Source organism: Chiloscyllium punctatum, chromosome 42 (assembly GCF_047496795.1).
Source record: "Chiloscyllium punctatum isolate Juve2018m chromosome 42, sChiPun1.3, whole genome shotgun sequence".
NCBI classification, from domain to species: Eukaryota; Metazoa; Chordata; class Chondrichthyes; order Orectolobiformes; family Hemiscylliidae; genus Chiloscyllium; species Chiloscyllium punctatum.
In genome coordinates this window covers 46,289,228-46,316,138 of record NC_092780.1, presented here as the reverse complement: position 1 = coordinate 46,316,138, position 26,911 = coordinate 46,289,228, and the positions used below count along the sequence as shown (strand labels likewise).

At 46.1% G+C, this 26,911-nt stretch overlaps 1 protein-coding gene across 1 annotated transcript; it reads left to right on the top strand.

Annotated features, from left to right (window-relative positions):
* On the top strand, window positions 1-26,911 carry rnf113a (ring finger protein 113A). Its single transcript, XM_072561912.1, has 10 exons — window positions 1-161; window positions 9,900-9,979; window positions 12,142-12,237; window positions 13,225-13,332; window positions 14,997-15,106; window positions 17,409-17,515; window positions 17,936-18,025; window positions 21,394-21,487; window positions 21,655-21,761; window positions 26,747-26,911. The coding sequence occupies exons 1-10, from the start codon at window positions 50-52 to the stop codon at window positions 26,830-26,832; spliced, it is 990 nt and encodes a 329-aa protein (XP_072418013.1). The 5' UTR covers window positions 1-49; the 3' UTR covers window positions 26,833-26,911.

Below are 26,911 nucleotides of genomic sequence, written 5' to 3'. Positions count from 1 at the left end.
CTCTGGGGAATGTGGTCCCGCTTGGCGCCGATGTTGTGTCGTTGTTAAGATGGCGGAACCCGGGCAGCCTGAGGCGGAGGCCCCGGTGTGTACTTTCCTTTTTAAAAAATCCAGTAGGAAGTTTAAAGGAAGGAAGCGGAGAGCGAGCGGCAGTGAGAAAGGTATCGGCGGGGCCGCGGGGGTTAACATGAAGCGCAGTTCCCGCCAGGCGCCATTACAGCGCGGAGACAGGCCTTTCGGCCCATCTAGCCCATACTGATCATCCCAAACTAGACCAACCCATATCCCGGCAAACATTTCCCATTCATGAATCTGTCCAAATGTTGTAACTATCCACATCCTCCCCTTTCTCTGGAAGTTCATTCCGCACACGGGCCACTCTCTTTGGAAATAAATTGCCCGGTTTATATCTAACCCCTCTCACCCTAAACCTATACAATCCAAAGATGTGCAGCTCAGGTGGATTGGCCATGCTCAATTGCCCACAGTGTTAGGTGTATTAGTCAGAGATAAATACAGGGTAGAGGAGAGGCTCTTTGGAGGGTCAGTATGGACTTGTCGGGCCAAAGGGCCTGTTTCCATACTGTAGGGAATCTAATCTAATCTAATGTGAAATTCAGCAAACTGCTTGTCATCTTGGGTTTATTTGCAAGCCTTCACCTCATGAGGAAGATTGAGTTGATGAAAAGCTCTCTGACGAAGGAAAAGGTGTTTGTATTTAACTTTGTACACCCCAGTCCAACACCGGCATCTCCAAATCATGTTTGCATTTAAGATCACCTTGCCCAACCGCAGGCGTTCTCCTTGAGCTTCAAGGCCAATAGGTTACTTGCAGTCACTGTTGTAGGATAGGAAACATGGGGCAGTGGGGAAGAGGAAGGCGGCATGTGCACAGAAAGATACAACAAACAGCGTTTTGAAATTACCAGATAAACTGTTTCATTAGAGAATCACAGAGTCCTACAGCACGGAGACAGGCCCTTTGGCCTAAATTGGTCCATGCCGACCAAAATGTCCATCCATGCTGACCCCATTTCCCTGCACTTGGCCCATGTCCTTCTAAAATGTTTCTATCCATGTATTTGTCCAAATGCTTTTTAAATGTTGTTAATGTACCCGCCTCAACTACTTCTGCTGACAGCTCATTCCACTTACTTATATTGAACTCCGTTTGCCATGTCTTGGTCCACTTCTCCAGCTGATCAAGGTCATCCTGCAATTTCTGATAACCTTCCTCACTGTCCACGATACCACCTGTTTTAGTGTCATCTGCAAACTTACTAACCATGCCTTGAACATTCTCATCCAAATCATTGATGTAGATAACAACCAGCAACGGCCCAGCACTGACCCTGAGGCACTCCACCAGTCACAGACCTCCAGTCTGAAAAGCATTCTTCCATGATTACCCTCTGCTTCCTACCATCAAGCCAATTTTGTATCCAGTTTGCCAGCTCCCCCTGGATTCCATGCGATCTAACCTTCCAAAGCAACCTACCGTGTGGAACCTTACCAAAGCCCTTGCTGAAATCCATATAGACTGTGTCTACTGCCCTGCCCTCGTCAACCTTCCTGGTCACTTCATCAAAGAACTCTAACAAATTTGTGAGGCACGATCTGTCACTCACAAAGACATGCTGACTACTCCTATTCAAACCCTGTCTTTCCAAATGTATGCATGTCTTAACCCTCAGAATCTTCTCAACTAATTTACATACCACAGATGTTAAGCTTACAGATCTATAGTTTCCATGCTTTTCTTCGATTGTCTGAGGGATACATGTTGGTCAGGAGCCTGAGGAATAATAAATTTCACTTCTCGTAGTGCAAAGGAATCCATTGCATTTCTCTGACAGCGTCGATACCTTGAATTTATATCTCGTCAGAAAGACTAAACAACAAAATAAATATTAGGGTTTTTTTGGGATACACTGACAGTGGCACATATTTCAGTTTCTCATGTTATAAAAGTTATATTTCATCTCTAGTGAGACATTTGCTGCTGCTTTAATTTAGAGTAGGTGTTCACATCCGGGGTGGTCAGGATCCTTGGAGCTTTTGCTCAGCACTGACAATACTTTAGTGCAAGATGAAGACAGCAACAAGAGAAATGAAATCTTCTGAGTATCGGGTGTGTATCATTCTTAGTGTTCAGGCAGCAGCAGGTCATTTTGGAATCGGTGTGTATTGTAAAAATAGAAGATACTGGAGAAACTCAACAGATCTAGCAGCATCTGAGGAGAGAGAAACACCATTAACTGTCCCCGTTCTGTGTAATGTTTTGGAATGCGAAGAAGAGTCATAATTGACTAACAATATTAATTATTTTTTTCTCCAGACTTGCTGGGTTTGTCAAGCACATTCTATTTTTATTTCTGATCTGCAGTATCTTACTCTTCTATAAATGTATTGTTAGCAATTTAGAGAGATTTACCAGATTAATATCCAGAATTGGGGAGGTTCTCTTATGAGGAAAAGTTTTCTGGAGGTAACTTGATTGAAATGCACAAGACTGTGAGCATCTTGAGGATGTGGAATGGATGTTGCCTCTTATGGGAGAAACTGGAATTAAGAGAGATGAAGTCAAACTTGTTTTGAGGGTTGAGTATGTTTGGAACTCTACTCCCACATCTTTTCAGGAAGAAACTTTTTAATATTTTTAAAGCAAAATTAGACAGATTCTTAGAAAGCTGGGAAAGGTTATCAAGGTAGGTGAGAATGCGAATTTGTGGTTTTGTGCCACTGTCAGTCAATGTAGCCCAAAAAAAATGAGCCGTGATTTTTTTCATGTTCAAGAACCCACATGGTCCTGCTCCTTGTTCATATGTTAATGTTGAAGGCTTGCTATTCAAGCGTGAAACCAGTGAATCATGCAAACAGGTGTAGGCCATTCGGCCCCTTCAATGTACATCGCCATTGAATAAGAACAAGGCTGGTCTGATGTGTCTGCAACTTCACATTCTTGATCTTACCTTGACTCTCTTGTAGTTCAAGAATTTATTGAAGGTTGTATCAAGAGTGGACCCAGAATGCTCAAACGTTCCTCACAAGTTAAGCTTTTCATTCCAGGGACCATTCTTATGAACCTCCTCTGAACACATTCCAGGGCCAGTACATACTTCCTGAGATATGGGGTCCAAAACTGCACATAATGCTCCAAATATGGTCTGATCAGAGCCTCATAGAGCCTCAGAAATACATTGCTGCTTTTATATTCAAGTTCTCTCGAAATAAATGGGGTGGCACAGTGGTTAGCATTACTGCCTGACAGCGCCAGGATCCATATTCGATTCCAGCTTCAGGCACCTGTCAGTGTAGAGTTTGCATATTTTCCCCCTGTCTGCGTGTGTTTCCTCTGGGTGCTCTGGTTTCTTCCACAGTCCATTAGATGAGTTAGCCATGCTGAATTGCCCATACTGTTCAGGGATGTGAAGGTGAGGTGCATTAGTCAGGGGTAATTGTAGAGTAATAGGGTAGTGGAAAAGGTCTGGGTGGGATACTCTTTGGAGGGTCGGTGTGCACTGGTTGGGCCAAATGGCCTTTTTCCATACTGTAGGGATTCTATGATAAATGCCATCATTGCATTTCAACAGGTTTATTTGGAAGTCCAAGGTTTCAGAGTGCTCTGAAAACGTGTACTTCCAAATAAACCTGTTGGACTGTCGTCCCATTTCCATATCCCGGCTTCAGTCGAAGCAAACACCCAGAGACACAGTATAGCTCGACCTTCTTTTCCTTTATTCCAAGCGATGGAGAGACAGCAATCGCCCATGTACACAAAGACATGAGTTGTTGGTCCTCTCTCGAACAGGAGATTCTTAAGGAGCTATATAGTCACTTACAGGGGACAGCATCCAAATAAGGCAACATCTAAATTGTTGGGTAACCGTGACAATTAGCGAGTGTCAACAGTAAAAATTAACCCATCTGGCATTATGTAATAGATTTGATTTTGATTTTGATTCCCTACATTGTGGAAACAGGCTCTTCAGTCCCACCCGTCCACACTGACCCTCCGAAGAGTAACCCACCCAGACCTATAAGTGGCATTACACAATGGATGGTCTTCACCTCGTAATGCTTGGCTCCAGTACCTCATTATTTACTGCAAGTTCTTGTCTGGTCAAAGCCGTGCTCGCTGAGCCTTTGTCAAGCAACCCCAAACTTAACTCTTTCCCTACCTGCTTGTACCTTATACACTTTCTTGAGACTACAACCTGGTGTTGTGTGATCTTTAATTTTGTCCACCCCAGTCGAACACTGGCACCTCCACATCATCATTGCATTTGCCTTCCTAACTACTGACTCAACCTGCAAGTTTACCTTGAGGGGATCCCGGACTAGAACTCCCAAGTCTCTTTGCACTTTACTCTTCTGAATTTTCTCCCCATTTAGAAAAGTCCATGCCTTTATTCTTCCTACGAAAGTGCATGACCTCACACTTACCACATTGTACCTTACCGAACTTACCACTTACCACATTTACCATCTGCCCACTCTCCTAAACTGTCCAAATCCCTCTACAGCTTCCCCGCTTCCTCAATCTACCTGTCCCTCTACCTATCTTTGTATCGTCCCCAAACTTTGCCAGAATGCCCTCAGTTCTTTTATCTAGATCATTAATGTATAAAGTGAAAGGTTCTCCCAACACTGAGCCTTGCAGAACACCACTTGTCACCGGCTGCCATCCTGAGAAGGACCATTTTACCCCCACTGTCTGTTTTCTGTCAGACAGCCAGGCTTCTATTCACGGTAGCACCTTGCCTCGAACACCATGGGCCCTTACTCAGTAGCCTCCTCTGCGATGTCTTGTCAAAGGCCTTCTTGAAGTCCAGGTAGATAACATCCATTGGCTCTCCTTGGTCTAACCTGCTCATTATTTCCTCAAAGAATTCTAGCAGATTTGTCAGGCATGACCTCCCCTTGATGAGCCCATGCTGACTTTGCCCTATTTTATCATCCACTTCCAAGTATTCAGAAATCTCATCCATCACAATGGATTCCAGTATCTTACCCATGACCGAAATTAGGCTAATCATCTAATTTTCCATCTTTTGCCTTACTCCCTTTTTAAACAGGGGTGTCACGTTAGTGATTTTCCAGTCCTCTGGGACCCTCCCTGACTCTAGCGACTCCTAAAAGATCACCACCAACGCCTCCACTATCTCTGCAGCTAGCTCCCTTAGTCCATCTGGTCCAGATGATTTATCCACCTCCAAGCCATTCAGTTTTTCTAGCACTTCTCCTTGGTGATAGCCACCATACTCAGCTCTGCCTCCTCACTCTCTTGAATTTTTGGGATATTACTCATGTCTTCCACCATGAAAACTGACACAAAGTAATTATTCAGGTCCTCAGCCATTTCCTTGTCTCTCCAGTGTCATTTTCCAGCGGCCCAATGTCCACTTTTGCTTCTCTTTTTCCCTTTATCTAAAGAAACTCTTACAGTCTTCCTTTATATTACCGGCTAGTTTATCCTCCTTTTTAATCTTCTCCCTCCTTGTTTTTTGTTGTTGCCCTCTGTTGGTCTTTGTGAGCTTCCCAATCCTCTGGTTTCCCACTGCCCTTCACCACATTATGTGCTTTCTCTTTTGCTTTTATGCTATCCCTGACTTCCCTAGTCAGTCATGGTTGTCTCATCCTCCCTGTATCGTGCTGCTTTTTCCACAGGATGAATCTCTACTGTGTCTCCTGAGTAACTCCCAGAAACTCCAAACAGACCTCACCACTAGGGATATATTTCCCTCCCCTCCCTTATCAGCGTTCCGGAAAGACCACTCCCTCTGCGACTCCCTCGTCAGGTCCACACCCCCCACTAACCCAACCCCCATCATTTACTGCATCCACTGCACCCGATGTGGCCTCCTCTATATTGGGGAGACAGGCCGCCTACTTGCGGAACGTTTCAGAGAACACCTCTGGGACACCCGCACCAACCAACCCAACCACCCCGTGGCTGAACACTTTAACTCCCCCTCCCACTCCACCAAGGACATGCAGGTCCTTGGCCTCCTCCATTGCCAGACCATGGCAACATGACGCCTGGAGGAAGAGCATCTCATCTTTTGCTAGGAACCCTCCAACCACATGGGATGAATGGAGATTTCTCCAGCTTCCTCATTCCCGCCCCCCCACCTTATCTCAGTCCCAACCCTCTGACTCAGCACCGCCTTCTTGACCTGCAATTTTCTTCCCGACCTCTCTGCCTCTGCCCCCACCCCCTCTCCGGCCTATCACCCTCACCTTAACCTCCTTCCACCTATCGCATTCCCAACGCCCTCCCCCATGTCCCTCCTCCCTACCTTTTATCTTGGCCTGCTTGGCACACCTCCCTTATTCCTGAAGGAGGGCTGATGCCCGAAACGTCGATTTTCCTGCTCCTTGGATGCTGCCTGACCTGCGCTTTTCCAGCAACACATTTTTCAGCTCTGATCTCCAGCATCTGCAGTCCTCACTTTCTCCCAGAAACTCCTGCAAATGCTGTTCCACTGTTTCTCCTGCTAGGCTCCTCTCCCAGTCAATTCTACCCAGCTCCTTCCTCATGCCTCAGTCATTGCCTTTTTCAGCTGTAATGCTGTTACCTCTGATTCTATCTTCTCCCTTAAATTGCAGAGTAAATTCAATCATATTCTGATCACTGCCTCCAAAGGGTCCCTTCACTTTATGCTCCCTTATTAAGCCTGCCACCTTGCACAACTCTAAATCAGTATTGCCCGTTCCCTAGTGGGCTCCAGTGCAAGCTACTCCAACAAGCCATCTTGTAGACATTCCACCAATTCCTTTTCTTGTAATCCACTACCAAGCTGATTTTCCCAGCCCACCTGCATATTGAATGCCCCATGATCACTATAACTTTGCCTTTCCTACGCAGCCTTTCTATCTCCTGGTGTATTTTGTCCCCCAGCTCCTGACTACTGTTTGGAGGCCTGTACATAATTCCAGCTGTGGTTTTTCGACCTTTGCGGTTCCTCGATTCTACCCATTCAGATTCTTCACCGTCTGACCCTACTTTGTTTTTTATTCTTGATTTGATTTCCGTTCTTATAACAAAACAACCCCACCCCTTCTGCCCACCTGCCTATGTTTTTGATAGGATGGATATTAATCCTATCAATAGGTTGTATGTACAATTCTGATTCCCTTGCAGCCACGTTTCTGTGATGCCCGCCACGTCATACCTGCTCATTTTAATCTGTACCACAAGCTCATTTATCATCTTCCTTGTACTGAGTATTTTCAGATATAACACCTTCAGTCCTGTATTAACCGACCCTGTTCTCATTGTCATTTGTTTGTCAACTGTGCTTGAAGTTTAATTGCTAACCCTTTCCAAACAGTTTTCCTATTTGTGACTTGTGCTGGAGGCTTTAATCACCTCTCCTGAGTTCTGCGCTCTTACCTCCTTCAATTCATGCTTTCAAATTTCCCCTATAACTGACCTTAAGACCTTAGGATGTAGGGCATCCGATCCAGGGACTTGAGAACCTTTTGGTGCTATCACATGTATAAATACGTGGAGTGCTGGAGAAACTTAGCAGGTCTGGCAGTATTTGTAAAGAGAAAAAGAGTTAATGGTTTGAGTCAAACTCTTCAGACACTTTCTCACTATTTTTTTCTCTCGTGATCACGATTACTTTTAGTTCTTCCCTTTTGCCTTTCGGTTTTCTGCAGTTGTTGAAATGCTTTCTGTATCTTCTACTGTGAAAACAGGAAATACTTTTCAGAGTCTCTGCTGTGTCTTTGTTTCCTATTAATTTCCTGTCTCATCATCACTTTAGCTGCTGTTTTTTTTATGTACTCATGGAAACATTTACAGTCTGTTTTATATTTTCTTGCTAATTTTCTCTTTTTCTCTCCTACTCCAATTCATTTTTTTAATGATCCTTTACTTGTTTCTAACAGTTCACAATCTTCTGACCAGCTTTTACAACAAGGCACAGCTTTCCTTTCAATTTACACAGCTTTTACATTTCTTAGTTAGTCACAAAAGCTATACTTTCTCATAGTCTTCTTTTCTGAATGAAATATATTTGTGTTTAAAATTCAGTTTGGCTTAAATGTATCCCACTGCTTCTCTACTGTCATAATCTTTTAACCAGACCATTTGTGCCTGCTTTGAATTCATATCCTTGTAGATGTATTTTATTTACTTTTAAGACTCAATCCTACATTTCTCATTCTCAAATTAAATACAAATTTCTGTGACATTATGATCACTTTTTATGATAGTTTACAATGAGGTCATTCATTAATGCTCTCATTGTGCTTTACCAGGTCTGAAATAACCTGTTCTCTCGAGTCTCAGAACATGTTATTCTTACAAATTGACCTGAATATACCCTATGAGCATAACTTTGACTGCCTTGCCAGTTCAACTCCTCCAATCTATGTAAATGTTAGAATCTCTCATGATCATTCTTATCAATCCCCTTTGTTTTGTTTACTGTCCATCCAAACTGATTCTATGATTGATCTTCTGAGCCAAGAACATTTCTCATTTCTGTACTGATCTTTTATGAACCACCCCACTTTCCTTCCTTACTCTCCTTAATACCTGTGAAATTCCATTGAATATTTGTGTCTCGGTCATTTTAACCTTGTAATCAGAACTCTTCAATTGCCCTCATAACATAATCATTTATTTCCATTTTTGCTATCAGTTTAACCATGTTATGAATGCCCGATGAATATTAACAAGCTTTTTGATTTGTTTTGCGATGTTACCCAACTCTGAATTTATCTCATGTCACCTTGTGTCTGTGTGTTCTATCCTTTTATTCATATTGCTACCCTGCACTATTGTCCTTTCTTTCTACCTTCTGTGGTCTCCATTCACATGAACTTTCACCTCATTATTGAGTTTAATGCCCTCTGAAGGCCCTGGTTATAAAGTTGGCTAGGATAATGATTGTTCGGGGGGGGCAGTCTCAATCTCCCTCTTTTCCCCGCACTGTGCCACTATTTTATACAAAATGTGGTAAAAATTTGACCTCGTTCCCTAGGAAGCTGTAGATGCTGGGCACTAATTGAACCTTTTAGGTCTGAGATAATTAATTGTGTTCACTAAGAGGGTGGGAAGAGATAGACAATAGGTGCAGGAGTAGGCCATTCTGCCCTTCGAGCCTGCACCACCATTCAATATGATCATGGCTGATCATCCTTAATCAGAATCCTGTTCCTGCCTTATCTCCATAACCCTTGATTCCACTATCCTTGAGAGCTCTATCCAACTTTTTCTTAAATGAATCCAGAGACTGGGCCTCCACTGCCCTCTGGGGCAGAGCATTCCACACACCCACCACTCTCTGGGTGAAGAGGTTTCTCCTCATCTCTGTCCCAAATGATCTACACCGTATTTTTAAGCTCTGTCCTCTGGTTCGGCACTCACCCATCAGTGGAAACATGTTTCCTGCCTCCAGAGTGTCCAATCCTTTAATAATCTTATATGTCTCAATCAGATCCCCTCTCAGTCTTCTAAACATCTCCAAGATGGAGAAAAGGGTAAATGACACCAAGGTCCACATCAGCAATGATCTAATTAAAAGGATAAGCGGGCTCAAGGAGCTTAATGGCCTCCTATTCCTACAGCACAACAGTAACTGCTTTTAAAGAATTGCTTTTAAAATGTCAGGATATCTTAATGGTATGAAAAATGCTATAAATGTGAGTTCTTTACCCAATATTTATTATATTGCTATAAAACTGGGTATGATCAGAGGCTAGAGACGTTTCCCTCTGGGTTGAAACATGTTCTTGTTCCTGATAATATATCACTTTATAATGGTTGCCATTATGAGGCAGTCTCTTACTAACACGTTAATATAATAAAGGGACTCGGGGCACGTCTCGATGAGGGTGATGCTGTACATACTTACTGGGTTTTCCCTTCTGCTGCACAGACAGCAGTGGAGACGATGATGGGAACACTGCAGTGCGGAGAGAAAAGAGAACGACTGTGTCGAACCCCATGATACAGAAGGTGGGTGAGATAGTACATGGCCAAACTGTGGTTTAACAGTGCAGAATCAGGAACAGGAGACCATTTGGCATGTCTCTTTTGTAAGGCAGTTGAGTTACTCTTGTTGCATAGAAACATAGAAAATAGAAATAGGCATATGTCATTTACCCTGAAGAGTCTGCTTCCATTCAGTATGGTCATGGCTGATCATCCCAGTCAGTGCCTTGTGTCCACTTTTGCTTCTGTACCCTTTGATCCCTCTAGTTTTAAGCACTATAACAATCTACCTCTTTGAAACTTTCCATTACAACTATATCACAACTAAGTCCAGGCAAGAAGCCCATTCGACCCGAAATTGCTAACTGTTTTGAAAAGCAATTGAATTAATCTTTCTTCATATCCATGTGAGTTTTCTATCTCCAAATATTTATTTGTTAGATTAGATTTGATTCCCCACAGTGTGGAAACAGGCCCTTTGGCCCAACCTGTCCACACCAACCCTCCGGAGAGTAACCCACCCAGACCCATTTCCCTCTGACTAATGTACCTAATACTATGGGCAATTTAACATGGCCAGTTCACCTGGCCCACACATCTTTGGACTGTGGGAGGAAACCGGAGCACCCGGAGGAAACCCACGCAGACACGGGGAGAACGTGCAAACTCCACACAGTCAGTCGCCTGAGGGTGGAATCGAATCCAGTTCCCTGGTGCTGTGAGGCAGCAGTGCTTAACCACTGAGGCACCGTGTTGCCCAATGTCTCTTTTGAAACCTACTTCTGAACCTGTCTGCTATACTATTTTAGGTATATTTCTACCAGTGAATTCAGAATTCTACCAGTCATTGCTTAAAAATGTTTTTCTCATTTCTTTTTCATTTTTTTAGTCATCAAATTTGTGCTAATTGGTTATTGATTTTTAAGACAATGGAATTTTTCTCTTTTATTCTTTTGTTTTCGATGTTTCTAGTGTACACCCAGAGTTTTTTAGAAAGTTGTTATTGAACCTGCTTCCATCATCCTTTCAGGCAATGTGTTCCAGATCATTACTAACTGCTTGAAATAATGTTACCTTAACTTCCTTTGGTTTTCTGTTGCATTCATCAGCATAGGAACGGTGTTTCTCAGACAAAATACCTGACTGTTTTGAACACCTCAGTTAATTTTTCCTGCATCCTTCTCTGCTGTACGAGGAATCGGCTTTACTGAACTCCTCACCCTGCTACTAATTTGGCACATTTCAATGTTCTTGTAAACCTTGCCTACCTCAAAATTCTTCCAGCTGGGGCTGAGCCATGATTTTAGAAAGGTTCAGTAAAATGTCCTGTCCTTCATATTTTATTCCTCTCTTTCAGATTATGTGTGCTTTTGTAACCTGGCTTGCCAACTTTATTTACCAACAGGTCTCAGATTACCTCAATAAACATGCTGGAAACTGCCAGTGAAGGCTGCTTTCCTGCCCAGAGACAGGTTAACGTACTCAATCTTGGGTTGGCACGGTGGCTCAGTGGTTAAGCACTGCTGTCTCACAGCACCAGGGAACTGGATTCAATTTCGCCCTCAGGTTACTGTCTGTGTGGAGTTTGCACATTCTCCCCGTGTCTGTGTGGGTTTCTTCCGGGTGCTCCGGTTCCCTCCCACAGTCCAAAGATGTGCAGGTCAGGTGAATTGGCTAAGGGAAATTGCTCGTAGTGTGCAGGAATGTGTAGGTTAGGTGCATTGGTCAGTGGTAAATATAGCACAAGAGATTGGGGAAATGGGTGTGGGTGGGTTACTCTTCGGAGGATCGGTATAGACTTGTTGGGCTAAAGGGCCTGTTTCCACACTAGAATTTCTGTGATACAAGTCCAGGGGAATTTGAGTTATTTCTTAGACCTACCTAAGAAAAATATCTTAGATTTGTAGTGATCCTATCCACCTCCCCCCGCCGCCACCCCCCCCCCCCCCCCCCCCCCCCCCCCGCGCCCCATTGAATAGTCCGCTGGTACTCAGTAATCTGTATGAACCGTGAAGAGCAGTTGTTTGGGTGAGATGGTCAAGAATCAGTACCCTGCTGACTAATCTGATAAGAGGAATGATCAGGCCCTGCAGCAATTGCTGAACTGTATTATTAATAAACAACCTGTGTGTCTGATTCTCAGGCCAAGGCTGCTGTTTACTAACTGTTTATCTGATTGTTCCCAGACTGCAAGATCAACAAGAGTGAAAGAGCAATGCAGTAACAGTGATAGTGATGGAGCTGAGAAAATCACTGTGTCATACAAATCCACCCGATCAGCGGTAAGCAGCAGAAACAAATCAGAAGCTCCCCCAAACGGGAGCCATGAGGCCCATTCCATCTCAATTACACGGTGGCTCCCAGGCAGATGAGGGAAGGGGGGAGAGCTCTGACCCTGTAGATGAGGGAAGGGGGAGAGCTCTGACCCTGTAGAAGAGGGAAGGGGGAGAGCTCTGACCCTGTAGAAGAGGGAAGGGGGAGAGCTCTGACCCTGTAGATGAGGGAAGGGGGAGAGCTCTGACCCTGTAGAAGAGGGAAGGGGGAGAGCTCTGACCCTGTAGATGAGGGAAGGGGGAGAGCTCTGACCCTGTAAATGAGGGAAGGGGGAGAGCTCTGACCCTGTAGAAGAGGCAAGGGGGAGAGCTCTGACCCTGCAGATGAGGGAAGGGGGAGAGCTCTGACCCTGTAGAAGAGGGAAGGGGGAGAGCTCTGACCCTGTAGATGAGGGAAGGGGGAGAGCTCTGACCCTGTAGAAGAGGGAAGGGGGAGAGCTCTGACCCTGCAGATGAGGGAAGGGGGAGAGCTCTGACCCTGTAGATGAGGGAAGGGGGGAGAGCTCTGACCCTGTAGATGAGGGAAGGGGGGAGAGCTCTGACCCTGTAGAAGAGGGAAGGGGGAGAGCTCTGACCCTGTAGAAGAGGGAAGGGGGAGAGCTCTGACCCTGTAGAAGAGGGAAGGGGGAGAGCTCTGACCCTGTAGAAGAGGGAAGGGGGAGAGCTCTGACCCTATATGGGCTGGGGGCTGCCTTTCCTCCTTGGGAAGGAGTTAATATATGTCCTCACGTGGAATGAAGTACCAGGAAAGACATGTGAAATTCACACCTGTGTAAACTAACTGTCTTTATGAACAGAGTAGTTTGAGGATATGCGTTAATAAGGGGGTGATGTGGAGGAACGAGAGTCTGAGAGAGACACATGACATTGCTTGGTGTTATGAAAGGGCAGTGCTGTAAATGCCATATGGAGTTTTTGCCTTTCTGTCCTTCACAGAAACCTGTTGGTCCAGAGGACATGGGAGCAACAGCTGTATATCAACTGGACACTGAGAAAGATAAAGACATGCAAGCCATCTTCGAACGAAGTCAGAAGATCCAAGAGGTGAGAGAGTTTGCTGATCCCATATTGGGGTTATGTGACTAGATGGTATTTGTAACCTGCCCTGCTGTGTTCCAGGACTAGTGACACAAGCTGTTTTAGGTAAAGATAACCGGTTCTAGTGGTAGGTCTCACACCTGAAATGTTAACCCACATCCACAGATGATGCCTGAGTCACTGAGTATTTCCAGCATTTCCTGGTTTTTATGCCTTGTCTGCAATTGGCAATGAGATTACCCAGTGAGGAGTAGGGAGTGGAAGATATAAGATGTATTTGTGAAGTACAGACCATGTTACAGAAGAACCATTTTAGAAATACAGAGAGCTTATTGAGATGTCCAAACCCCAGTCTTTCTCACAGATAAACTCAGTTTGACACGCATGCCCTCACCGAGCTGTCAGCTCTAACTTTCTCTGCTTAGCCAACCTACATAGTTCCAAATCATCTCCAGGTAGCCATATTACTTGACATTGTCACTTCAATCACTTTCCCAGCTAATTTGATTCCTCGTTAGGTGATAATTTTTCATTTATGTCACCTAGTTGACCCATCATCACAGTGAGCCGTCGACCTCAGTTAATTTTGTCAGGATTCTTGATAATCTTAAAAGTTGAATTGGGTGGAAGTTTGAGATTTGGGGTTATACAGTATGTTTACAGTTGGTCTACAAATCCCTTCATTTGACAAAAGTGATTGAACAAACTTCTCCAGCAGCAAAACCAAAACACTGTGGATTCTGGGCATCTGCGATCAAAACAGAAACTGTCAAACTCAGCATGAGCAGAAGAAGAGATATACTGGGCTGAAAGCAGTAACTCTGTTTTTCTCTCCACATGTGCTATCAGACCTGCTAAGCTTCTATTTATATTTGAGTTCTGCTCCTGTTGACATCAGAATCAAGGGGATCGTGCGTTAGGGTGAAGGAGAGAAAAAGACTGAAGCACTGAGATCCACTGGGATGATTTTTGGAAGGGTTGTTGTTGAAAGTAGTCAGTCTCACAAGCACAGAGAATGAAACCGGGTAAAATAAACAATACTTACTGGGATACAGTGGCAAAAGCAGTGGGGAGATAGAACATAAGCATAGGGATTGAGAGAAACATAGTTTGCATACAACGCTGCAATGATGAAGAAATGAGGCTAGATTAGATTACATTACATTACAGTGTGGAAACAGGCCCTTCGGCCCAACAAGTCCACACCGACCCGCCGAAGCGCAACCCACCCATACCCCTACAATTACCCCTTACCTAACACTACAGGCAATTTAGCATGGCCAATTCACCTGACCTGCACATCTTTGGACTGTGGGAGGAAACCGGAGCACCCGGAGGAAACCCACGCAGACACAGGGAGAACGTGCAAACTCCACACAGACAGTTTCCCGAGGCGGGAATTGAACCCGGGTCTCTGGCGCTGTGAGGCAGCAGTGCTAACCACTGTGCCACCGTGCTGCCCACTACTAACGAGGAAAAAGGTGTAAAAATGTGTAGTTACAATAATATAAATAAATCCTAACCATAAAGCTGTTTAACCACAATTAGTATGGGATTTTCAAATACTTTACCACATCAACAAACAGTTCCTGCTGTCACTGTGGCTGACTCTTCAATGTCCAAAATGAGGACTATCATAATCTTGTAGTTATCCTCTTTGTTACTAACAGGAACTGAAAGGGAAAGAAGATGAAAAAATCTACCGAGGTATCAACAATTACATCAAATACGTCACACCCAAAGACACGTCCATGGGAAATGCAGCTTCTGGAATGGTGAGGTGAGTGAAACATGCAGCAACGCCTCTCGATCTCTCTCCTGGATCGTTCAGGCTTGGACTCCACATTGTCTAAAGTTATGCTAGTGGAGTACTATTCCCCATCCCTCAGCAATGAGTGACATTACTGTCCCCAGCCCCTCAGCAGTGAGTGACGTTACTGCCCCCAGTCCCTCAGCAGGGAGTGACGTTACTGCCCCCAATCCCTCAGCAGGGAGTGACGTTACTGTCCCCAGTCCCTCAGCAGGGAGTGACGTTACTGTCCCCACTCCCTCAGCAGGGAGTGACGTTACTGTCCCCAGTCCCTCAGCAGGGAGTGACGTTACTGTCCCCAGTCCCTCAGCAGTGAGTGACGTTACTGTCCCCAGTCCCTCAGCAGTGAGTGACGTTACTGTCCCCAGTCCCTCAGCAGTGAGTGACGTTACTGTCCCCAGTCCCTCAGCAGTGAGTGACGTTACTGTCCCCAGTCCCTCAGCAGTGAGTGACGTCACTGTCCCCAGTCCCTCAGCAGTGAGTGACGTCACTGTCCCCAGTCCCTCAGCAGTGAGTGACGTCACTGTCCCCAGTCCCTCAGCAGTGAGTGACGTCACTGTCCCCAGTCCCTCAGCAGTGAGTGACGTCACTGTCCCCAGTCCCTCAGCAGTGAGTGACGTCACTGTCCCCAGTCCCTCAGCAGGGAGTGACGTCACTGTCCCCAGTCCCTCAGCAGGGAGTGACGTCACTGTCCCCAGTCCCTCAGCAGGGAGTGACGTCACTGTCCCCAGTCCCTCAGCAGGGAGTGACGTCACTGTCCCCAGTCCCTCAGCAGGGAGTGACGTCACTGTCCCCAGTCCCTCAGCAGTGAGTGAGGTTACTGTCCCCAGTCCCTCAGCAGTGAGTGAGGTTACTGTCCCCAGTCCCTCAGCAGTGAGTGAGGTTACTGTCCCCAGTCCCTCAGCAGTGAGTGAGGTTACTGTCCCCAGTCCCTCAGCAGTGAGTGAGGTTACTGTCCCCAGTCCCTCAGCAGTGAGTGACGTCACTGTCCCCAGTCCCTCAGCAGTGAGTGACGTCACTGTCCCCAGTCCCTCAGCAGGGAGTGACGTCACTGTCCCCAGTCCCTCAGCAGTGAGTGACGTCACTGTCCCCAGTCCCTCAGCAGTGAGTGACGTTACTGTCCCCAGTCCCTCAGCAGTGAGTGACGTTACTGTCCCCAGTCCCTCAGCAGTGAGTGACGTTACTGTCCCCAGTCCCTCAACAGTGAGTGACGTCACTGTCCCCAGTCCCTCAGCAGTGAGTGACGTCACTGTCCCCAGTCCCTCAGCAGTGAGTGACGTTACTGTCCCCAGTCCCTCAGCAGGGAGTGACATTACTGTCCCCAGTCCCTCAGCAGTGAGTGACGTTACTTCCCGGTAGTCCCTCAGCAGAGAGTGACGTTACTGTCCCCAGTCCCTCAGCAGGGAGTGACATTACTGCCCGGTAGTCCCTCAGCAGGGAGTGACATTACTGTCCCCAATCCCTCAGCAGTGAGTGACGTTACTGCCCCCAGTCCCTCAGCAGTGAGTGACATCACTGTCCCTAGTCCCTCAGCAGGGAGTGACATTACTGCCCCCAGTCCCTCAGCAGTGAGTGACGTCACTGCCCCCAGTCCCTCAGCAGTGAGTGACGTCACTGTCCCCAATCCCTCAGCAGTGAGTGACGTCACTGCCCCCAGTCCCTCAGCAGGGAGTGACGTCACTGCCCCCAGTCCCTCAGCAGGGAGTGACGTCACTGCCCCCAGTCCCTCAGCAGGGAGTGACGTCACTGCCCCCAGTCCCTCAGCAGGGAGTGACGTCACTGCCCCCAGTCCCTCAGCAGGGAGTGACGTCACTGCCCCCAGTCCCTCAGCAGGGAGTGACGTCACTGCCCCCAGTCCCTCAGCAGGGAGTGACGTCACTGCCCCCAGTCCCTCAGCAGGGAGTGACGTCACTGCCCCCAGTCCCTCAGCAGGGAGTGACGTCACTGCCCCCAGTCCCTCAGCAGGGAGTGACGTCACTGCCCCCCAGTCCCTCAGCAGGGAGTGACGTCACTGCCCCCAGTCCCTCAGCAGGGAGTGACGTCACTGTCCCCAGTCCCTCAGCAGTGAGTGACGTTACTGCACTGAGGTAGAGGTCAGTGATTTTTTTTAATGTGCTATGAAAAAGGCCTGGTGGATAGTGGGAGCCTTAACCTTCATTCTCTCAACCCCCACACTGTTTCTCTCTGGCAACCCGTCTCTCATTGGCTGTCACTATTTCGTGTAATGCACTGGCAGTTATTGTTAGTTTGGACACTGATTATTGTGTTTCAGGAAAGGACCTATCCGAGCTCCTGAGCACCTTCGAGCAACAGTGCGGTGGGACTATCAACCTGACATCTGTAAAGATTACAAAGAGACCGGCTTCTGTGGGTTTGGAGGCAAGTTCCTCTTGTTGTCTTCCAAGAGAAATCTCGTTGCCTTTTTCTTCTTGGTCGTCGATATTCAAGGTTTGGAAGGTGATTTGGCCAACTGCTTTGTCCTGGATAGTGTTGTGTTGTTGAAGTGGCACTCATTCAGGCAAGTGGGCACTGTTCTATCACACTCCTGACTTATTCATTGTCGATGGCGGACAAGCTTTTGGAAGTCAGGAGCTGATTACTCACAGCAGTTCTATCCTGTCCTAGTATTTATATGGCTTGTCTGGTTCAGTCTCTTAAAAACTTGACGAGTAATTTGAGAGAGGAGGCGTCCCTGGCCTCCTTCCCTATTAAAAGAGTGGCAGTGAGCTTTCATGGTGGGTGGGCTTCCTCTGTGCTCTGCTGACCAGGAGTATTTTTTTCTGTCTCTCTCCCTCACAGACAGCTGTAAGTTTCTACACGACCGATCAGACTACAAACATGGCTGGCAGATTGAACGGGAGCTGGATGAAGGCCGTTATGGTGTAAATGGTGAGTGTTATAGTTATGAATGTAATGTTACCTTAATCTTCCTTAAACGTAATGGGGTTGTCACAGACAGCAACTTTAAATAAGTGTTGTGGCTACTGCCAAGGTGCTGGCATCACCTGACTGCATTAAAGTACAACATGACATGTTTGGGAATTGTGATTGGTTTTAATTCCTGCTTTAGCTGAGTGAGATGCTGTTCACAAGGACAGCAGTTGTTTCAACTGATCTCATTGTCCCTGTGTGAGCAGAGGAAAGCGGGATCATGTGTTAAGAATCCCAGTCATTATTGTAATGCGTAGACAGGAGTTGTCACGTGAGAATACAGGGTGAAGAAAAAGACACTCAGTTGTGAGTTTCTCTTTGGTTGAGGTGGTTAAGTCCAAATACTGCCTTCCCGTGGAGCCGTTTCAAAGTAAGAGTGTGTCATTAAGTGGGTGGGAAAGAATGAAGGAAAGATGTTCTCTTGTGTCAAGTGACTGAATAACAAAACTTGCGAAAGCAAAGCTTGCCACTTTAGTAACATCCAGGATTAACTTGGGGTTGTTCTTTAAACTAAACTAGTCAAAACTATCACCTGTCACTCCGATCTAGAGTTGCTAACAACTTTACCATCACTTCAACCATCTCTTGATCTTTCTCACAAATGTAGGAAGGATGTAGATGCTTCAGAGAGGGTGCAGAGCAGATTGCCTGGATTAGAGGGCTTGTCTTATGAAGAGAGATTGAGTGAGCCAGGGCTTTTCACACTGGAGAGAAGGAGGAAGAGAGGTGACCTGATAGAGGTGTACAAGGTAATGAGAGGCAGAGATAGAGTAGATAGCCAGAGACTTTTCCCCAGGGCAGAAATGGCTGTCATGAGGGGGTCATAATTTGAAGGTGATTGGAGGAAGGTATAGGGGAGATGTCAGAGGTAGGTTCTTTATGTAGAGAGAGGTCGGTGGTGGAATGCACTGTCAGCAGTGGTAATAGAGTCGGAGGCATTAGAGTCAGAGGATGTTTAAGCGACTGCTGGACCACCACAGAGGTGGCAATAAATTGAGGGGTGTGTAGGTTAGCTGATCTTAGATTAAGCTAATCGATGGGTACATTGTGGGCCAAAGGGTCTGTACTGTGCTATACTGTTCTATGTTCTAAATGGAAGAAAAAGAAAAACAAATCTCTTAATGATATTTTTGCCAAAACTCAGATCCAAAAATGTGTCATGTAGTGAGACCAGCTCACAGTATGCCACATAGACTTCCCCAGTAGTTTGCAAAGGATTAACTGGACCAGCAGGAGGCTGGGAGAACACAGCAAAGCAGGTAGCATTAGGAGGGAGAGGAACACAGCAAGACAGGCAGCATCAGGAGGGAGAGGGACACAGCAAGGCAGGCAGCATCAGGAGGCTGGGGGAACACAGCAAGGCAGGCAGCATCAGGAGGGAGAGGGACACAGCAAGGCAGGCAGTATCAGGAGGGAGAGGGACACAGCAAGGCAGGCAGCATCAGGAGGGAGAGGGACACAGCAAGGCAGGCAGTATCAGGAGGGAGAGGGACACAGCAAGGGAGGCAGCATCAGGAAGGAGAGGGACACAGCAAGGCAGGCAGTATCAGGAGGGAGAGGGACACAGTAAGGCAGGCAGCATCAGGAGGGAGGGGGACACAGCAAGGCAGGCAGCATCAGGAGGGAGAGGGACACAGCAAGGCAGGCAGTATCAGGAGGGAGAGGGACACAGTAAGGCAGGCAGCATCAGGAGGGAGAGGGACACAGTAAGGCAGGCAGCATCAGGAGGCTGGGGGAACACAGCAAGGCAGGCAGCATCAGGAGGGAGAGGGACACAGCAAGGCAGGCAGTATCAGGAGGGAGAGGGACACAGCAAGGCAGGCAGCATCAGGAAGGAGAGGGACACAGCAAGGCAGGCAGTATCAGGAGGGAGAGGGACACAGTAAGGCAGGCAGCATCAGGAGGGAGAGGGACACAGCAAGGCAGGCAGCATCAGGAGGCTGGGGGAACACAGCAAGGCAGGCAGTATCAGGAGGGAGAGGAACACAGCAAGGCAGGCAGTATCAGGAGGGAGGGGGACACAGTAAGACAGGCAGCATCAGGATGGAGGGGAACACAGCAAGACAGGCTGCATCAGGAGGGAGAGGGACACAGCAAGGCAGGCAGTATCAGGAGGGAGAGGGACACAGCAAGGGAGGCAGCATCAGGAGGGAGAGGGATACAGCAAGACAGGCAGCATCAGGAGGGAGAGGGACACAGCAAGACAGGCAGCATCAGGAGGGAGAGGGACACAGCAAGGCAGGCAGCATCAGGAGGTGGAGAAGTTGACGTTTCGGGTGTAACTGCTCTTCAGGTTCCAACCAGGTCGTACCCTCTGCCTGTCTTCACCTATCTTCACCAGGGTGCAGGGTTCACTTCTGCACCCTGCCCCCACCACCCCTTTATCGACAACTCACCCCACACCCTTTTTTAAACCAGGTTTGGCCCACGACCAGTGGCCTGTTACCCAGTTTAGCTTCTAATGCATCCCAATGGTATAATCAGAATTTGTATCAATTTTTGTTAAACGTACCCAATTTTATTGGGCTCCACCTTTTACCCAAAGCTAATTGTAAACCCAGTAATTTATTTGCAATATAAATTGATATCAGTAGTCTTTTGCACTTGATGTTGAATTCTTTTTTGAACAGCTTACTTTGTACAGCTGAAGAAAAAAATTGGATTTGCACATGTTTGCGCACACTGTCTCTCACACTTCGAGCATTCCAAACTGATCCACAGTCCAGTATTTATGAAGTGTGGTCACTATCTGTTTTCAAGGCAGTTGGGAAATAGCCTGTTATTGGCTGTTAATTTATTGGGTATTGAAAAGTCGATCAAAATGAAATTGGGCGGCATGGTGGTTCAGTGGTTAGCACCACTGCCTCACAGCGCCAGGGACCTGGGTTCATTTCCCACCTCGGGCAACTGTCTGTGTGGAGTTTGCACATTCTCCCTGTGTCTGCGTGGGTTTCCTCTGGGTGCTCCAATTTCCTCCCACAGTCCAAAAATGTGCAGGTCAGGTGAATTGGCCATGTTAAATTTTCCGTAGTGTTAGGTGCATTAGTCAGAGGTAAATGTAGGGGAATGGATTTGGGTGGGTTGTCCTTCGGAGAGTCAGTGTGGACTTGTTGGGCTGAAGAGCATGTTTCCACACTACAGGGAATCTAAACCAATTAAACTAAACAACTTGTCTGACTAAGCTGTTCTGTGGTGGTGTGCATTTAACTTTGTTGGGGTGCTGTTCCTCCCTGAGATATATTAGTGCAGCATGTGATATTCCTAGAGATTTCAGCTTTTCAGGGATTGCACAGTAAAATGGTTCCTTGCCTGCCTTTTATTTGCAGATGATGAGAACTACGAAGTGAGCAGTGATGAAGATGATCTTCCCTTTAAGTGTTTCATCTGCAGAAATTCCTTTACCAGTCCTGTAATCACTAAGTAAGTTGGTTTGTCACGGAAAGGGCGTGGTATTTTTGTAAATTTAGCCAGTAGACTGATTACTGTTACGTCATCATTTGTTATCTATTGGATGACTGATATGTAATGATCTGCCAGTTCGTTGGATGATGTCCATGTCACTTAACAAGCTGCCTGTTCTTTCTCAGATGTAAACACTATTTCTGTGAAAGCTGTGCTCTGCAGCATTACCACAAATCCAAGCGTTGTTATGTGTGTAATCAACAGACCAATGGAGTCTTCAACCCCGCCAAAGGTGCGTGTTCTTGCCTTTACTTCCTGCAGTGCGGTGAGGTGGCATTTTGTGGCAACTGCTCAGTATTTGTTTATTGGAGTGCGTTTCTGTTCAAGTGTCACATTCCCTTCTGAGCATCATTCCTCAGGGACAGTCTGTGAACACATACACAGACACACACACACAGACACAATGTCAGACTGTGGCTGTCATTGGAGAACCTAGTGTTGTACTGGGTGTGATGGTGGGCTTTCTTCTTCGTAGCAGTTTGTTACAACTGTATTTTGCTGGGTGACTTCAAAAAAGGGCATTTAGGAATGAACCACATTGATGTGGATCTGGAGTCAGCCCTAGACTCAGCTTGGGTAAGGACAGCAGTTTTTTTTATTTGTTTATGAGATGTGGGCATAGCTGGACATAAGCATTTATTGCCCTGCCCTAATTACCCTTGAGAAGGTGGTGGTGAGTTGTTCCTGAAGGACATTGTAAACTAATTGGGTTTTTACATTAATCAAGCAGTTTCATGATCACTTCTCCTGATACTAGCATTATTTCCTGATTTTAAAAAATCAAATTTTCAAATTGTTTTTGGTGTGATTTCAACTCATTTTCTGAATAATTCATCCACGCTCTCTTGTTACTTGTTCAATCATGAAACACAACCTTTCCATGCGTCTGTGTTCATTGAGGCATTGAGCAGAGCGCCAGTAATAAAAAGAAGGGCTCGTGCCCGAAACGTCAATTCTCCTGCTCCTTGGATGCTGCCTGACCTGCTGCGCTTTTCCTGCAACACATTTTCAGCCAGTAATGGAAACCCAGGATAAGACAGAGTTTACAAAGCTGCAGCAGGTTTCTAATCCAGACTGATGATCCATCTGAGGGTTGGCTAAGATAGCAGACATTCCGCAGTGGCTACAAAGCCACTTTCCCCAGTTCTGTCAAGGAGGAGGAAGAAGCATAGAAATGGGATTAGAACAAGTAGCTGTGTGATAAGGTGTAAGACTCAGGAGCAGAAGTAGGTCATTTGGCCCATCGAATCTATTCAATAACAGCATGCTTGATTATATAATCTTCACCTTCACTTGTTTTGCCTTATCGCCATAATCATTAATCCCTTGACTGATCAAGAATCAGTCAATTTCAACATTGAATTTACAGAACAACCCAGCTTTTCCAGCTCTGTCAGATAAAGAATCTCACTATCCCCTGAGGAAAGAAAGTTTTCCTCATCTCTGCCCTCAATGGGCAAGCCCTATTCTTAAGTTACTTTCCATGACCATAGACTCTTCCATAGGTGCCAACATGGACGATGAAAACTAGATCCCTCCCCTCTCACTGCAATTCCCTCTCCATCCTGAGGTGGTGCCCCTATCCCCGAGGTGGTGCCCTTATCCCTGAGGTGGTTCCCTTATGCCCAAGAACAAAGAAAGAGAACAAAGAACATTACAGAGGAACAGGCCCTTCGGCCCTCCAAGCCTGTGTTGATCGAGATCCTCTATCTAAACCTGCCGCCTATTTTGGAAGGATCTGTAGCCCTTTGTTCCCTGCCCATTCATGTGTCTGTCTAGATACATCTTAGCTGTTGTTATTGTTCTGGCCTCTACCACCTACGCTGGCAATGTGTTCAAGACACTCACCACCCTCTGCGTAAAAAACTTTCCCTGTATATCTCCCCAAACTTTTCCCCTCTCACTTTGAACTTGTGACCCCTAGTAATTGAGTCCCCCACTTTGGGAGAAAGCTTCTTGCTATCCAGCCTATGTATACCTCTCATGATTTTGTAGGTATTAATCAGGTCCCCCTCAACCTCTTTCTTTCCGCTGTAATTAATCCTAATCTACTCAACCTTTCCTCAGAGCTAGCACCCTCCGTACCAGGCAATGTCCTGGTGAACCTCCTCTCACCCTCTCCTGGTAATGTGGCAACTAGAACTGTACGCTGTATTTCAAATGTAGCCAAACCATAGTCCTATACAACTGTAACATGACCTGTCAACTCTTGTACTCAATACCCTGTCTGATGAAGGAAAGCATGGTATGCCTTCTTGACCACCCTACTGACCTGTGTTGCCTCCTTCAGGGAACAATGGACCTGAACAGCCTCTGGACATCAATTTTCCCCAGGACTTTTCCATTTACCGTATAGTTCGCTCTTGAATTGGATCTTCCGAAATGCATCACCTCGCATTTGTCCAGATTGAACTCCATCTGCCATTTCTCCACCCAACTCTCCAATCTATCTATATTCTGCTGTATTCTCTGACAGTCCCCTTCTCTATCTGCTACTCCACCAATATTAGTGTCATCTGCAAACTTGTTAATGAAGCAACCTACACCTTCCTCCAAATCATTTATGTATATCACAAACAACAGTGGTCCCAGCACAGATCCCTGTGGGAGACCACTGGTCACAGGTCTCCATTTTGAGAAACTCCCTTCCACTACTACTCTCTGTCTCCAGTTGCCCACCCAGTTCTCTATCCATCTAGCTAGTACACTCCGGACCCCAGGCGACTTCAGCTTCTTTGTCAGCCTACCATGGGGAACCTTGTCAAACACCTTACTGTATATAATATCTACATCCCTTCCCTCATCAATCAACTTTGTCACCTCTTCGAAGAACTCTATTAAAGTTTGTAAGACATGACGTTCCCTGCACACAACCATGTTTCCTTTCTTTGATAAGCCCATTTTCTTTCCAAAGGATATATATCTTATCCCTTCGTATCTTCTCCAGTAGCTTCCCTATCACTGATGTCAGGCTCTCTGGTCTGTAATTACCTGGATTATCCCTGCTACCCTTCTTAAACATCAGCAATTATCCAGTCGTCTGGGACCTCACCCATGTTCAAGGATGCTGCAAAGATATCTGTTAAAGCCCCAGCTATTTCCTCTCTCGCTCCTCTCAGTAACCTAGGATAGATTCTGTCCAGACCTGGAGAACTTGTCCATCTTAATGCCTTTTAGAATACGCAACACTTCTTCCCTCCTTATTCCTGAGGAGGTATCTTTAACCCTGACATTGGGCAAGAAATTCATGCTTCAGGATAAATACTCATGGCAAAAGAGAACAAATGTATCACCTATGTTTATACCGTTGCCTGCCACTGCTACGATCCCTTACCTTGGCCTCCCCAATCCAGCAACAGACCTCCCTCTGGAACCTCCGCTCCGTTCCTGAAGAAGGGCTCATGCCCAAAACATCGATTCTCCTGCTCCTTAGATGCTACCTGACCTGCTGCGCTTTTCCAGCAACGCATTTTCAGCTCCCCAGTCCATCCCAGAATTGCTCCTGATACCAAGGTTCTGTGGTCAGTTCACTCATCTTCTCTGGAGTAACTTCTCTCATCCACACGGTTTGCAAGAATGTGCTGGACAGTTGTAGGGGCTGAGACTCTTCGAAAGCTACCTCTGGGTCCAGTACATGCATCATCTGCAGTCACACCCTCCTGTCCCTGATCATGGAACAAATTTGAATGACGTAATCTGAGAGGGTGAGTGCCTCCTAGAGCAAACCTTCCAGGTAACCTTTCCCTCGCTGATGTGTACAATGTCTGAAATGCAAACTCCAGCTCCTCAGTGCAGATCTGAAGTTGTTCAAGCTGTGAGCACTTGCTCCAGATAGGTTCACTCTCAATCCCATTGTTCAGCAGATGCCACTTGCTGCAGCACCTGTCCTGCCATTGCCATTGTGTTTTCTTAAATTAATTACTTTGGTATCCTTGCTTTTATCACTGGAACAATCTCCTGCTTTCTACACTTTGGTACATTTTTTATATAAAACATCAGTACCAACCTTACACTTAACAGGCTATTTATAAGAAAGAAATGAAATGGTTAGAGACTTAAGTTCAAACTGAAGACCTTATGTCAAGGACTAGAAAGCTGCTTTGATCAGGCAAAGAAAACCACAAAACCTCTTCCCTCTGCTGAACTCCCTGAGGCAGTCAATTCCAGCTTTCTGTTATAAAAGTTATGGACCAGGCCAAGCCCACTCAAAACATTTTAACTTTTCTTCATGTAAGGGTAGATGTGAAGTGGGTGATCCAGTTGTGATGCAGCTGGCCCAGCCACTCTGCTTTAAGCAAAACAGAATGTATTTACACACTATAGTTGAAGCATGGACAAAAGAAAGCAGAATTTAGAACTATCTTGACTATCGGTAAACGTAACCAATTTGATGCAGTAACTATTTCTAATTAACTGTTCCAATACAGTAACATCCCATGAACACACCCCTTAGCAAAAAGATAAATTCAAACACAGATTCTTACAGGCAGGAAGGAACAACATCCAGAGAGAGGTTTCAGAGAAAGTCAGAGGAATTATTTGCTGAAGCTTGCAAATCTTCTGGGCTCTCACATCTTGTAACCGCTATAGCTAAAACAAACCAGGAAAAATCTGAACTGGGAGAACTGGCCATTGCCCTTCCATTGTTAAACTGTTAAACTTCCGAGACTCCTTGGCACCTCTGCCTGTCTGACCTGTCTTCAAAGAAAACAAGGACAAAATAACCTTTTTAAAGTGACAGCATTGTCACATAGGTCCCATTCAAATGAATGTGTAGAATCTGTATCGACAAAGAGACCAAAGTAGGGTTCCAGTCATTGTCACATTTGTCAAGCTGTGAAAGTTCTGCCCTCAGCTCGTGACCAGTGAACAGTACTGACCAATATCCCAGGGAGATCCCACCATCTGTCCCTTACCAAGGCTGTAATTCTCCTCCCACCACTGGTACTCCAAGCACATGCTCAACCTTCAGGCAGGAAGCCAAGCCTCAAATAGGCATTGTGACCGTACCTGGCCCTGACATCAGTGGATCAGGGGATCAGTGCTCACTGCCCCCAACAAGAATCACAGCATAATGACCAGAACTGAGAAATGGGACTTGGTGCTATTTCCTCTTCCTTGGCCCTGACCAATGAGGCTGCTTCTAGCACTGAACGAGGGACGTACTGGGCAGAACAAAACAACTTACACAATTTATTTTACCTTTTTCTATTTCAGAACTCATGGCAAAACTGGCAAAGCATAAAGCTGAGCACCCATCAGACCATTCCAACTCTGCAGATGAAGGGGAGCCAACCGAATAACTCTTCCCCTCTGCTCTGTGCAGAATATGTACCAAGCTTCAAAAAACTTTCGTAAAATAAAGAGATTTGTTTTTGAATA